At 49.9% G+C, this 13,690-nt stretch overlaps 1 protein-coding gene across 1 annotated transcript in view; it reads left to right on the top strand.

Annotated features, from left to right (window-relative positions):
- Positions 1-887: 887 nt before the first annotated feature.
- The window catches only part of LOC147111401 (vitamin K-dependent protein S-like), a 50,355-nt gene continuing 37,552 nt past the window's right edge, over positions 888-13,690 (top strand). Inside the window, exons 1-5 of the mRNA XM_085998363.1 lie at positions 888-1,070; positions 2,677-2,701; positions 4,018-4,104; positions 8,948-9,070; positions 12,861-12,992. Coding sequence (XP_085854489.1) covers positions 903-1,070; positions 2,677-2,701; positions 4,018-4,104; positions 8,948-9,070; positions 12,861-12,992 — 535 coding nt within the window. The 5' untranslated portion in view covers positions 888-902. The remainder of the gene's footprint in view (positions 1,071-2,676; positions 2,702-4,017; positions 4,105-8,947; positions 9,071-12,860; positions 12,993-13,690) is intronic.

Below are 13,690 nucleotides of genomic sequence, written 5' to 3'. Positions count from 1 at the left end.
TTGGTAAGAAAGAAGGAACTTGCATTTATATAGCGCCTTTCACGACATCAGGCTGCCCCTAAGCACTTTACAGCCAATGAAGTACTTTTGCAGTGAAGTCACTGTTGTAATGTCTTCTCCTCTTCTTCTTCTTAAGCAGTCCCTCGGAACCGAGGATGACTTGCTTCCACATTAAAAATGAGTTCTCAGGTGACTGATGAGTCCAATGCGGGACCTGCAGTCTCTGTCACAGGTGGGGCAGACGGTGGTTGAAGGGGCGGGTGGGTGGGGTGCTTGGGTTGATGTGCGCTCCTTGCGCTCGGCTTCCGCTTGCTCCCGGCGAAGAGACTCGAGGTGTTCGGCGCCTTCCCGGATGCTTCTCCTCCACTTTGTGCGGTCTTGGGCCAGGGATTCCCAGGTGCCGGTGGGGATGTTGCACTTTTTCAAGGAGGCTTTGAGGGTGTCCTTGAAGCGTTTCCTCTGCCCACCTGGGGCTCTCTTGCCGTGCCGGAGCTCCGAGTAGAGCGCTTGTTTTGGGAGTCTCGTATCGGGCATGCGGACAATGTGACCCGTCCATCGGAGCTGATCGAGCGTGGTCAAAGCTTCGATGCTGGGGATGTTGGCCTGAGCAAGAACACTGACGTTGGTGCGCCTAGCCTGCCAATGGATTTGCAGGATCTTGGGGAGGCAGCGTTGGTGGTACCTCTCCAGTGCTTTGAGGTGCAATGTAGAATTGAAAGGGATGGACAATGAAGAGAATATCTGGTGGGACCCACTGATCTCTATACTTGGATCACCAGCACACCATCCTGGTAAATTGGGAAAAGCTGCCCTTAGAACCTCCAGCAAATGGACATTGAATGTAGAGATAAGTGAAATAGTTCATTGAATAAATGAACAACAGTTGACCTATAACTCTTTCCATGCTCACAGTCCTGCCACACCAACGAGCCTCACAGTTTCTCATCAGACAACGACGTGCCAATGTGATCTTCGAGGAACGGAAACAAGGTAGCTTAGAGCGGGAATGCATCGAAGAATTTTGCAACAAAGAGGAAGCTAGGGAAGTATTTGAGAATTATCCAGAAACAGTAAGTACTTCATGTTCTTTACAGTAGAGTGGGGCTGCACGTGGGCAGCGCTCTCGCCTGCGTCAGAAGGTCATGGGTTCAAGACCCGCTCTCGAGACTTGAGCACATAATCTAGGCAGACATTCCCAGCACAGTACTGAGGGAGCGCTGCACTGTCGGAGGGGCAGTACTGAGGGAGTGCTGCACTGTCGGACGGGCAGTACTGAGGGAGTGCTGCACTGTCGGACGGGCAGTACTGAGGGAGTGCTGCACTGTCGGAGGCGGGGGGGGAGAGAGAGCAGGAGGGGTGGGGAGAGGAGAGCAGAGCAGAGCAGGAGAGGAGAGGCAGGGGAAAGGGGGGTGGCAGGGGAGAAGGGTTTTGAAATGGGCATCTTTTTATGCCCAACTTATAAAGGGGGCCCTGATGGGATGTTTCTGGGGGGAGGGGGAGTTGTCCTGGCACACTCTGGAGTGGGCACACAAAGTTGCACAAAGACATCAGCCTCCCCAATATGGCAGGTGTCTAAGATGTGTCCTTAGCCGTCAAGACCAAACCCAAGAGAGTTTATCTCCTCCCCATCCCACTAACTTTAGCAAGGCCAGTCCTGGAGGTCACCCGGCGAGCGGTTTCCTGTCACCTCTGTCAGGATCGATGGCCTGTAGGACTCTCGGGACCCGCTGTATCTCCGAGGCTCTAACAGTAAGGTGTGTGGGTTTCTTTAACCTTGCGTCAGTCGTGTTGTTTCAGTAGATCTCATGGAGAAAGGGACAGCATGTAGCGAGACGGTGCTGAATATCAAAATAACGCAGCCCAGAGAGTAATGCGACGGGAGGTCTCCTCGTGTATTGGTGGGTGTGAGGCGGTCTGCCCCCGCACGCCGCTGATGTCTCCTCGTGTATTGGTGGGTGTGAGACGGTCTGCCCCCGCACTGCGCTGATGTCTCCTTGTGTATTGGTGGGTGTGAGACGGTCTGCCCCCGCAGGGCGCTGATGTCTCCTCGTGTATTGGTGGGTGTGAGACGGTCTGCCCCCGCACGGCGCTGATGTCTCCTCGTGTATTGGTGGGTGTGAGACGGTCTGCCCCCCGCACTGCGCTGATGTCTCCTTGTGTATTGGTGGGTGTGAGACGGTCTGCCCCCGCACTGCGCTGATGTCTCCTCGTGTATTGGTGGGTGTGAGACGGTCTGCCCCCCGCACTGCGCTGATGTCTCCTCGTGTATTGGTGGGTGTGAGACGGTCTGCCCCCGCACTGCGCTGATGTCTCCTCGTGTATTGGTGGGTGTGAGACGGTCTGCCCTCCGCACTGCGCTGATGTCTCCTTGTGTATTGGTGGGTGTGAGACGGTCTGCCCCCGCACTGCGCTGATGTCTCCTTGTGTATTGGTGGGTGTGAGACGGTCTGCCCCCGCACTGCGCTGATGTCTCCTCGTGTATTGGTGGGTGTGAGACGGTCTGCCCCCCGCACGGCGATGATATCGACTCTGGCGACAGGAGTGTGTTCGCTGTTTGGATGATCAGCCATGATCGCATTGAATGGCGGAGCGGGCTCGAGGGGCCGAATGGCCGACTCCTGCTCCTATCTTCTATGTTTCTATGTTTTGATACTTGTTTTTTCCTTCTTTCTGCAGGAGTACTTTTACCCCAAGTACCTCGGTGAGTTTCACTTACGTATTAACGCTCCCATTGGTGTTTGGACAACCCAGTCTGGGCATTTCCCCTTGTGTTGTAGACATGGCTATTGAGACGTAATCAGTGAGATCTGGAGCAGGCGACAGGAGCAATCTCTAACTCCGTCTCCCCGCCTTGGTTCCCTAACCCTCGATACCCTTACCCAACAAAAATATCCATCAATCTCAGGTTTGAAATTTCCAATTGACCCCCAGCCTCAACAGCTTTTTGGGGGAGAGAGTTCCAGATTTCCACCACCCTTTGTGTGAAGAACTGCTTCCTGACATCACCCCTGAACGGCCTGGCTCTAATTTTAAGGTTCTGCCCCCTTGTTCTGGACTCCCCCCACCAGAGGAAATAGTTTCTCTCTCTCGACCCCATCAACTCCTTTAATCACCTTAAACACCTCGATTAGATCACCCCTTAATCTTCTAAACTCCAGGGAATACAAGTCCAGTCTGTGCAACCTGTCCTCGTAATTTAACCCTTTTAGCACCGGTATCATTCTGGTGAATCTGCGCTGCTCCCCTCCAAGGTCAGTATATCCTTCCTGAGGGGCGGGGCCCAGAACTAATCTTCTCCTTTAGGTTCTCTGTGTCACACAGAGTCACTGGGTGGAACGAGTGAGTGAGCAACAATATTCACGAGGCAGCCAGTGTGAGGTGTGCTGGTCTGTGGTCCCCGGAATGGCGATTCTCCGCTCCCTGAAGGGAAGGGGCCGGACTCAGTCACATGGCAACTTGCTGTGCTGTCAATGTCCTATCACTTCATGAGTACCCACCCCCTGCAGTGCTGATTCGCACCTGTGGAGCAGGAATGTTGCCAACCCTCCCAGATTGTCCGGGAGTCTCCCGAAATGGGAAATGGCTCTCCCCCGCCCCCACCCCCCCCCCCCCCCCTCGGTTTCCCCTCTTTCCACCCCACCCCCCGCTGTGCTCAAGGCTCTGGAGCGGGACTTGAACCCACAACCTTCTGAGTTTAAGAAAAACCAAATTGGTAATCCAGAAAAATAGACAGCAGGAGTTGGGGGCAGTTCTGGTGCAATTCTGGGATATGTGTCCCAGCGTGCCGAGATTCTGCACCGGAAGTACAAATTTGTCAAATTGCCCCTGTCTGCAGAAATGGCTGTGTTGTAAAGCTCACCAGTGGAGCCCGGCCTGTGTGGAGCCCGGCCTGTGTGGAGCCCGGCCTGTGCGGAGCCCAGCCTGTGTGGAGTCCACTTACCGACCAGATAACACTGTCTTTCTCGCTGGAGCTTTGTTGCTTTGAGAACTCACGCTCTCCCCTTGTCTCCCTCACAGACTGTCTCAGCCGCTATCAATTACGCATTGCAAGCCTGATTTACATTTCCAAACGCCCTCCCGGGAGTCTGCGGAGCTGTGTAAACGGTACGTTAATGTCAGCGGAAATGTTCAGACTAACGGAGCATAAATATATACCGGGGCTTAAAGTGAGAGTGGAATGTATCCTACCTTCACAGATACCCGTTACTGAATTATTGGGAAATGGGGGGAAAAAAAGCCGCTTTGTTTTTAAAGGTTACCCTGACAACGGTGTGGCTTAAGATTCCGCCACCTAGTGTGGAACTGGAGTCAGGTGGAGGCCAGGCCGGGTGGTGGGGACAAGCCCCCGACCCTGAAGGACGTGAGTGAACCGGTATTTTACCACAAGCCTGCAGCTCTTACAGTTACTTTTCCCCCAATTTCAGAACTTGCCGTTGTAAGATTCGAGCTCAGAAGCCCAGTGTTGCCAGTCCAGGCCCAAAGCCACAGCGCTATTGCACTCTGTCAGGCTAGGGAGCTTTGGAAATGATTCCCTCTGTGTCATCTTTCTGCGAAGCTCAAGTAAATTATTAATTCTTGTAGATGTTAGCCATGACTCATGGGGTCGCTCTCTCTCTCGCCTCTGAGTCAGAAGGTTGTGGGTTCAAGTCCCACTCCAGAGACTTGAGCACAAAATCTAGGCTGACACTCCCAGTGCAGTACTGAGGGAGTGCTGCACTGTCGGAGGGGCGGTACTGAGGGAGCACTGCACTGTCGGAGGGGCAGTACTGAGGGAGCGGCGCACTGTCAGAGGGGCAGTACTGAGGGAGCGCCGCACTGTCGGAGTGGCAGTACTGAGGGAGCGCTGCACTGTCGGAGGGTCAGTACTGAGGGAGCGCCGCACTGTCGGAGGGTCAGTACTGAGGGAGCGCTGCACTGTCAGAGGGTCAGTACTGAGGGAGCGCCGCACTGTCGGAGGGGCAGTACTGAGGGAGCGCCGCACTGTCGGAGGGGCAGTACTGAGGGAGCGCCGCACTGTCGGAGGGGCAGTACTGATGGAGTGCCGCACTGTCGGAGGGGCAGTACTGAGGGAGCGCTGCACTGTCGGAGGGGCAGTACTGAGGGAGCGCCGCACTTTTGGAGGGGGAGTACTGAGGGAGCGCTGCACTGTCGGAGGGGCAGTACTGAGGGAGTGCCGCACTTTTGGAGGGGGAGTACTGAGGGAGCACTGCACTGTCGGAGGGGCAGTACTGAGGGAGCACAGCACTGTCGGAGGGGCAGTACTGAGGGAGCACAGCACTGTCGGAGGGGCAGTACTGAGGGAGCACAGCACTGTCGGAGGGGCAGTAATGAGGGAGCGCCGCACTGTCGGAGGGGCAGTACTGAGGGAGCGCCGCACTTTTGGAGGGGCAGTACTGAGGGAGCGCCGCACTTTTGGAGGGGGAGTACTGAGGGAGTGCTGCACTGTCGGAGGGGCAGTACTGAGGGAGCGGCGCACTGTCAGAGGGGCAGTACTGAGGGAGCGCCGCACTGTCGGAGTGGCAGTACTGAGGGAGCGGCGCACTGTCAGAGGGGCAGTACTGAGGGAGCGCCGCACTTTTGGAGCGGGAGTACTGAGGGAGTGCTGCACTGTCGGAGGGACAGTACTGAGGGAGTGCTGCACTGTCGGAGGGGCAGTACTGAGGGAGCACAGCACTGTCGGAGGGGCAGCACTGAGGGAGTGCCGCACTGCTCTCTCATTTGGATGTAAAAGATCCCACGGCCGCTATTGGAGGAAAAGGAGGGGAATTTTCACCGGTGCCCAGTTTATTTATCCCACAAGCAACACCACCAAGAGCAGGTTAGGTGGTCATTGTCATGAATTCTTGCTGTTTGCAAATTGGCTGCTGTGTTTATCTATGTAACAGGAGTGAGTGCTGTTTGAGTCTAGATGTACCGTTCCTCAGTACTACTTGTTTGCTCGAGGCTCGTATCACCTGAATGAATCAAGGTGTTAAAGTTCTTCATTCCACAGTTGCCTTGTGAAATAACAATAATCAACCTGATTATTTTGATGCTATTAACATCTCTTTTATTACACATGATGATGTTGGAAGGAAATTTTAACTAAATCCAGCAAGCGGTATGAATATCAGATAAAACCAGTGTTGAGGAAGATTTGCTCGATCTACCTTTGGTGTAAAAGAAAAGACAGCCATCCGTGGCTAAGTAAAGAAATTAAGGATAGTATTCGACTAAAAACAAGGGCATATAAGGTAGCCAAATCTAGTGGGAGGATAGAGGATTGGGAAAACTTTAAAAGACAGCAAAAAATAACAAAAAGATTGATTAAGAAAGGGAAGATAGATTATGAAAGTAAATTAGCAAAAAATATAAAAACAGATAGTAAGAGTTTTTATAGTTATATAAAAAGAAAAAGGGTGGCTAAAGTAAATGTTGGTCCCTTAGAGGATGAGACCGGGAAATTAATGGTGGGAAATATGGAGATGGCAAAAACACTGAATGAATATTTTGTATCAGTCTTTACAGTAGAGGACACTAAGAATATCCCAACACTGGACAAACAGGGGGCTATAGTGGGGGGAGGAGCTAAACACGATCAAAATCACTAAGGAAGTGGTACTCGGTAAAATAATGGGACTCAAGGCGGATAAATCACCTGGACCTGATGGCTTACATCCTTGGGTCTTGAGGGAAGTGGTGGTAGGGATTGTGGATGCATTGGTAATAATTTTCCAAAACTCCCTGGACTCAGCAAAGGTCCCGGCAGACTGGAAAACTGCTAATGTAACACCCTTATTTAAAAAGGGCAGTAGACAGAAGGCTGGAAACTATAGACCGGTTAGCCTAACATCTGTGGTAGGTAAAATTTTGGAGTCCATTATTAAGGAGACAGTAACAGGACATTTGGATAAACGTAATTTAATAGGACAAAGTCAGCATGGTTTTATGAAGGGGAATCATGTTTGACAAATTTGCTGGAGTTCTTTGAGGAAGTAATATATAGGGTGGATAAAGGGGAACCAGTGGACGTAGTGTATTTAGACTTCCAAAAGGCATTTGACAAGGTGCCACACAAAAGATTATTGCTTAAGATAAAAAATCACGGGATTGGGGGTAATATTCTGGCATGGATAGAGGATTGGCTATCTAACAGAAGGCAGAGAGTTGGGATAAATGGTTCATTCTCAGACTGGCAATCAGTAACTAGTGGTGTTCCGCAGGGGTCAGTGCTGGGTCCCCAACTCTTTACAATCTATATTAACGATTTGGAGGAGGGGACCGAGTGTAACATATCAAAGTTTGCAGATGATACTAAGATGGGAGGGAAAGTAGTGAGTGAGGAGGACATAAAAAACCTGTAGGGGGACATAGACAGGCTAAGTAAGTGGGCAGAGATCTGGCAGATGGAATACAATACTGGAAAGTGTGAGGTTATGCACTTTGGCAGGAAAAATCGTAGAGCAAGTTATTATCTTAATGGCAAGAAACTGGAAAGTACTGAAGTACAAAGGGATCTGGGGGTCCTGGTGCACGAAACTCAAAAGGTTAGTATACAGGTGCAGCAAGTGATTAAGAAGGCCAATGGAATGTTGGCTTTCATTGCTAGGGATAGAATATAAAAATAGGGAGGTATTGCTTCAGTTGTACAAGGTATTGGTGAGACCGCACCTGGAATACTGCATACAGTTTTGGTGTCCATACTTAAAAGACATACTTGCTCTCGAGTCAGTACAAAGAAGGTTCACTCGGTTAATCCCGGGGATGAGGGGATGGACATATGAGGAGAGGTTGAGTAGATTGGGACCCTACTCATTGGAGTTCAGAAGAATGAGAGGCGATCTTATTGAAACATATAAGATTGTGAAGGGGTTGGATCGGGTGGATGCGGGGAAGATGTTCCCGATGATGGGTGAAACTAGAACTAGGGGGCATAGTCTTAGAATAAGGGGCTGCTCTTTCAAAACTGAGATGAGGAGGAACTACTTCACTCAGAGGGTGGTAGGTCCATGGAATATGCTGCCCCAAAAAGCTGTAGAAGCTACATCATTACATAAATTTAAAACAGAAATAGACAGTTTCCTAGAAGTAAAGGGAATTAAGGGTTACGGGGAGCGGGCAGGAATTTGGACATGAGTCTAGGTTCGGATCGGTCATGGCCCTGTGGGTAGCGGAGCGGGCCCAGGGGCTGTGTAGCCTGATCCTGCTCCTATTTCGTGTGTCTAATTCTGTTAGATTCAGGAGATGGTTCAGTGATAGTAGATTGGCGGTTAGGATCAGATCAGCCATGATCTTATTGAATGGCGGAGCAGGCTCGAGGGGCCGATTGGCCTACTCCTGCTCCTATTTCTTATGTTCTTATGTTCTACAGGTCATCTCTTTAGGCGATTGAATGGGGTTGAGTCGAGTCCATGATTGGGTAAATTGGGGATAGTCAACAATAACTTGCATTTATGTCGTATCTTTAATGTAGTAAAATGTCCCAAGGCGTTTCACGTATTATAAGACACAAAATTTGACACCGAGCCACATAAGGAGACATTAGTAGAGGTGACTGAAAAGCTTGGTCAAAGAGATGTTTTAAGGAGCATCTTAAAGGAGGAGAGAGAGGTCGAGTGGCGGAGAGGTTCAGGGAGGGAATTCCAGAGTTTTAGGCCCAGACAACAGAAGGCACGGCCACCAATGGTGGAGAGAAGGAAATGGGGATGCACAAGAGGCCAGAATTGGAGGAGCGCAGAGATCTCCGAGGGTTGTAGGTCTGGAGGAGGTTCCAGAGATCGGGAGGGGCGAGGCCATGGAGGGATTTGAAAACAAGGGTGAGAATTTTAAAATCGTCGGTGGGAGGAACTGGTAAGATGGGCCAATCCATCTTCTCTTATTCACTGTCGTCTTATGTAATATTTATTGGTGTGTCTTCTGACATTCAATTTGAGATGCAACTTGTTTTATTGTCCTCTGCTCCATCCAGAAATCCCAGACCAGTGCTCCCCCTCACCGTGCAACCCTGAGGGCTCAGTGCGGTGTGAAGATGAGGAGGCCGCTTTCAGTTGTATCTGCAAGGATGGATGGCAAGGGGACAGATGTCAGCATGGTACGTCTCAAACTGTTCCCCAGAACTGACGTCATCAGCACTTAAAACACGAGAGTCGTCACTAATGTTCTCTCGGGCAGGCTGCGGAACTGGTCCGTGTTGAGATACAGTTGTCCAAACAGAAATCACAGGCCGTTAATCTGTTCACTTACAAAGTGAAGGTGCTACTTGTAACAGATTTTGGAAGGTGGTTTAGAATCACAGAACAGAAGGAGGCCATTCGGCCCATCGTCCCGGTGTCCGTGCTACCTCTTCAACTGCAGCCCTTTTACTGTAGTCACCTCTCCCTGCCCTCTTCCCCATATCCTTTCATGTAACTCTGGAAGCTACGTTATTGTGTCCCCTTCAAGAGCCACTTGTGGTAATGCATTCCACGTCCCACTAACTCTCTCTGTGTGCCCCACGCATTTAATCTGGGTTTGGCCCCTTCCCACTGAAATGAGTTACTTTCCAGTCTCAACCTTTGATCTCACGATTCCATACTTTGTTTTCTATTTCCAGTGTGACCCCAGTCGGGTTCTGGCCACACCCAGTGTTCTACCTTCACACCACTAACTTGTCCTGCTTCATTATCCAGACCCAGATCCAGCTCTGTTGCCATTCTTTTTGGACATTAAACATCCTGATTAAGGGGACAGTCCTGAATGCGTTCTGATAACGCCTCTCCATTTTGAACAGAAACCTTTGCCTTATCCCAACCTCCCTTCAGGTAGTTAAAGTCCTGCGTTATTCTAGCTCTGTCACTGCTGCAAATTGCCTTTAAAGTTCGCCACTGCTTGGTGCCCTCTAATGTGTCGCCAAAATGGTAATGGGTCCCTTATTATAATCTACAAGATGCACTGCAGCAACTCGCCAAGGCTTCTTTGGCAGCACCTCCCAAACCTGTGACCTCTTCCACCTAGAAGGACAAGGGTAGCAGGCGAATGGGAACACCACCACCTCCAAGTTCCCCTCCAAGTCACACACCATCCTGACTTGGAAATATATCGGCCGATCCTTCATCATCGCTGGGTCAAAATCCTGGCACTCCCTCCCTAACAGCACTGTGGGAGCACCTTCACCACACGGACTGCAGCGGTTCAAGAAGGCGGCTCACCACCACCTTCTCAAGGGCAACTAGGGATGGGCAATAAATGCTGGCCTTGCCAGCGATGCCCACATCCCAGGAACGAATTTAAAAAAAAATTCTTAACTCAACCCAGATCAAGTCTGTGTGAGTTCCACCATTAATAAAAGCTTTCTGTCCTATAGCTCTAATTATCTCTTGCAATAATGTTACCCCCTTCCTTCCTTTTACCTTCTCTGTCGCTCCTGAAAATGTTGGAGCTGGGAATATCTTGTTTCTGTCAAGGCTACAACATCATGTCCCTTTGTTCTAATTCATGCCTTAGATACCATCTTGTGATTTGTATTTAAACAGTGGAGCCTTGGACAACTCACAAACCTCCATATCCTTTCCCCCTTCCATTTTTATATTCCCTCCTTCACTTTCCTTTAATCTCTCTGCTATCGGACTCGCCGGGCCGAATGGCCTCCTTCTGTGCTGCAGCCAGGCTGTGATCTGCCCTATGCTGCATTCTCTACACGTAGACACGCCTCCAATTCTGACAAACCTCACTGGTGTTCGATTCCTTCAACAGGACAAGAGGCAGTTCCAGACTAATCTCCCTCGCCACTCCAGGGAATATGCCATCTGGTCCAAGGGATGTCCTAGTCTTCACTTAGAATCATACAGTGATACAGCACAGAAGGAGACCATTTGGCCCATCGTGCCTGTGCCAGCTCTTTGAACGAGCTCTCCAATTAGTCCCACTCCCCCCTGCTCTTTCCCCACAGCCCTGCAAAGTTTTCCTTTTCAAGTATTTATCCAATTCCCTTTTGAAAGTCACTATTGAATCTGCTTCCACCGCCCTTTCAGGCAGCGCATTCCAGATCACAACAACTCGCTGCGTAAAAAACATTCTCCTCATCTCCCCTCTGGTCCTTTTGCCTTATTGTGTACCTCGTGACACACAAAATCTCCAATTAAGAAACTGTACGTAGGTTTGCAGTGAAACCTCCATTTATCTGACCTCCAATTGTCTACCTTCCCGATTGGGTACCAGAATATCCACGGGACAAAGCCTTGTGCCAGACATCACGTCATTGCCCAGCGGCAAAGACCAATCTCCTCCAGCCTGGCACTGATCATGGACCAAGAGAGATTAAACTCTGTTCTTTGTACTTCAGCACCATCATTCCTCGGGTATCACTAGGCCATGTGTGTAAAGGTCATTCAATTATCCATCAATACCCATCACCCACCACAGTCTTGTGGGGGCAGTATCTCCATTATGGTTGGAAATGAAGGTTCGACTGTAGTCATTGTTCCTTAAGATATGTGCCTTAACATTTCTATCATGAGCACCCATTAATATTTCCAGTTATCAGGGATATAAACTCATGGGGGGGGGATTTTGCCAGCCCTGGGGAGGCGGGACTGCCGGGAAAATGGCAGAATTTGGGGGCGGGTGCCCAACTCCCCCCAACCCGCCTCCATGCCATCTTGCCAGGAGGCGGGTAGCTGTCCCGTGCCGGGTCCCGTCTCCTTGGAGGCGGGAAGGGATTAAAGCCTGTTAACAGGCAGAAAATAGGATTATCCCCTTTTTGCCCTCAAGTGCGGGCTTCCCGAAGGCTCCAAAGCCCGCCGGCGAGGCGAGTACTGGGTCTGTGGGGGTCGGGGGAGGGGGGGTTGCAGAAGTGTGATGTGGAGGTGAGTGATGGGTGCAAGAGTGGAGAGGTGAGTATCTGAGGTAAGTGCAAAGTGTTAGTAAAAGTGTACTTACCTTTGTTTGTCCCTGCAGGCTTCAGTCGGTGTGTATGCGGAGAGTCTCTCACCTCCACGGTGGAGATGAGAGATGGCCGCTGCATTCTCAGATGCAACAACCATCTCATTTCTGTAAAAGAAAGAAGTTTGATGAGGTCTTGAATTCAAGAACTCATCAAACTACAGAGAATGTCAGTGTTTGACAGCTTCACAGAGCTGTCAAACGATGAAAATTCATCTGTCAACATTTTTTGACAGATGAAACATCATACATTGACGTCCTCTGCAACCGGCTTTCCCTTAATTGGCCTGCTAAACCCGCTGGGCAGGCTTAACAAGGTCAATCAAGGGAAAATAGCGTGAGTTGGCCAGAAGTCGATGGAGGCGGGACATCGACCCGCCAAGCAACAGTCCCGCCTCCAACACGCCCCCATTGAGAAAATCGCCCCCATAGAATCATACAGCACAGAAGGAGGCCATTCGGCCCATCATGCCTGTGCCGGCTGTTTGAAAGAGCTCTCCAATTAGTCCCTCTCCCCCGCTCTTTCCCCTTGGCCCTGCAAATTTTTCTCCTTTCAAGTATTTATCCAATTCCCCTTTGAAGGCTACTATTGAATCTGTCTCCACCGTCCTATCAGGCAGCGCATTCCAAATCCAAACCACTCGTCGCGTAAAAAAGTTTTTCCTCCTGTCGCCTCTGGTTCTTTTGCCAATCATTCCCAACCATGATGGAGGGACAACCCCCACAAGACGCTGGTGGGTGACGGCTATTGATGGATAATTGAAGGCCCCATCACACATGTTGTGAATGTTTCATTATGTTTCCCTAGTTTGACCAGTGCTGAGTAACAAACTATTTACCAGATTTTTTTTATTGTTTTGAAAAATACCTTCTTGTAGGTTTTTTTTTTAAGCCCTAATTTGCTCAATGTTTGGTTATTGTGTCAGGTACCAATTTACAGCTTCTTAACTTGTGTCTTTTAGATATAGACGAATGCAAAATTGAAACCTTGGAGGAGAAAGTGTGTAACCATTCCTGTCGCAACGTGCCGGGGAGCTATCGTTGCTTCTGCCAGGACGGGTTCTATATGCATTCAGATAAGCGGACCTGCATTGGTAAGAAACACGCCACAAGTCAGTTAGGCCAGTAGTGTGCGTGTCTGTGTCATTCTTGGGTTTTTGCATTTTCTCCACAAACCCTGTCCTAGTTTGCTAGATTTCCTAAGCTCTGGAATTCCCTTGCTAAGCCGCTCCACATCTCTCTCCTGCTTTAAAACGCTCCTTAAAACCTCTCACCTGTCCTATTAACTCCTCACGTGGCTCGGTGTCAAAGGTTGTCTGAAAACACTTCACTGAGGAGCCTTGGGACGTTTTACTAGGTTAAAGGCGCTGAATAAATACAACTTGTTGTTGATTCCAGGGATGAGGGACTTCAGTTATGTGGAGAGACTGGAGAAGCTGGGATTGTTCTCCTTAGAGCAGAGAAGGTTAAGGGGAGATTTAATAGAGGTGTTCAAAATCACAAAGCGTTTCGATAGAGTAAATAAGGAGAAACTGTTTCCACTAGGAAGAGGGTCGGGAACCAGAGGACACAGATTGAAGGTAATTGGTAAAAGAACCAGGGGGGAGATGAGGAGAATGTTTTTACGCAGCGAGTTGTTGTGATCTGGAATGCGCTGCCTGAAAGGGCGGTGGAAGCAGATTCAATAGTAACTTTCAAAAGGGAATTGGATAAATACTTGAAGGGGAATAATGTGCAGGGCTGTGGGGAAAGAGCAGGGGGAGTGGGACTAATTGGAGAGCTCGTTCAAAGA

The sequence above is a fragment of the Somniosus microcephalus genome, chromosome 10, assembly GCF_052327205.1.
Source record: "Somniosus microcephalus isolate GS21.2 chromosome 10, FLI_Smic_1.0, whole genome shotgun sequence".
Classification (NCBI taxonomy): domain Eukaryota; kingdom Metazoa; phylum Chordata; class Chondrichthyes; order Squaliformes; family Somniosidae; genus Somniosus; species Somniosus microcephalus.
This window is presented reverse-complemented; position numbering and strand designations above follow the sequence as displayed.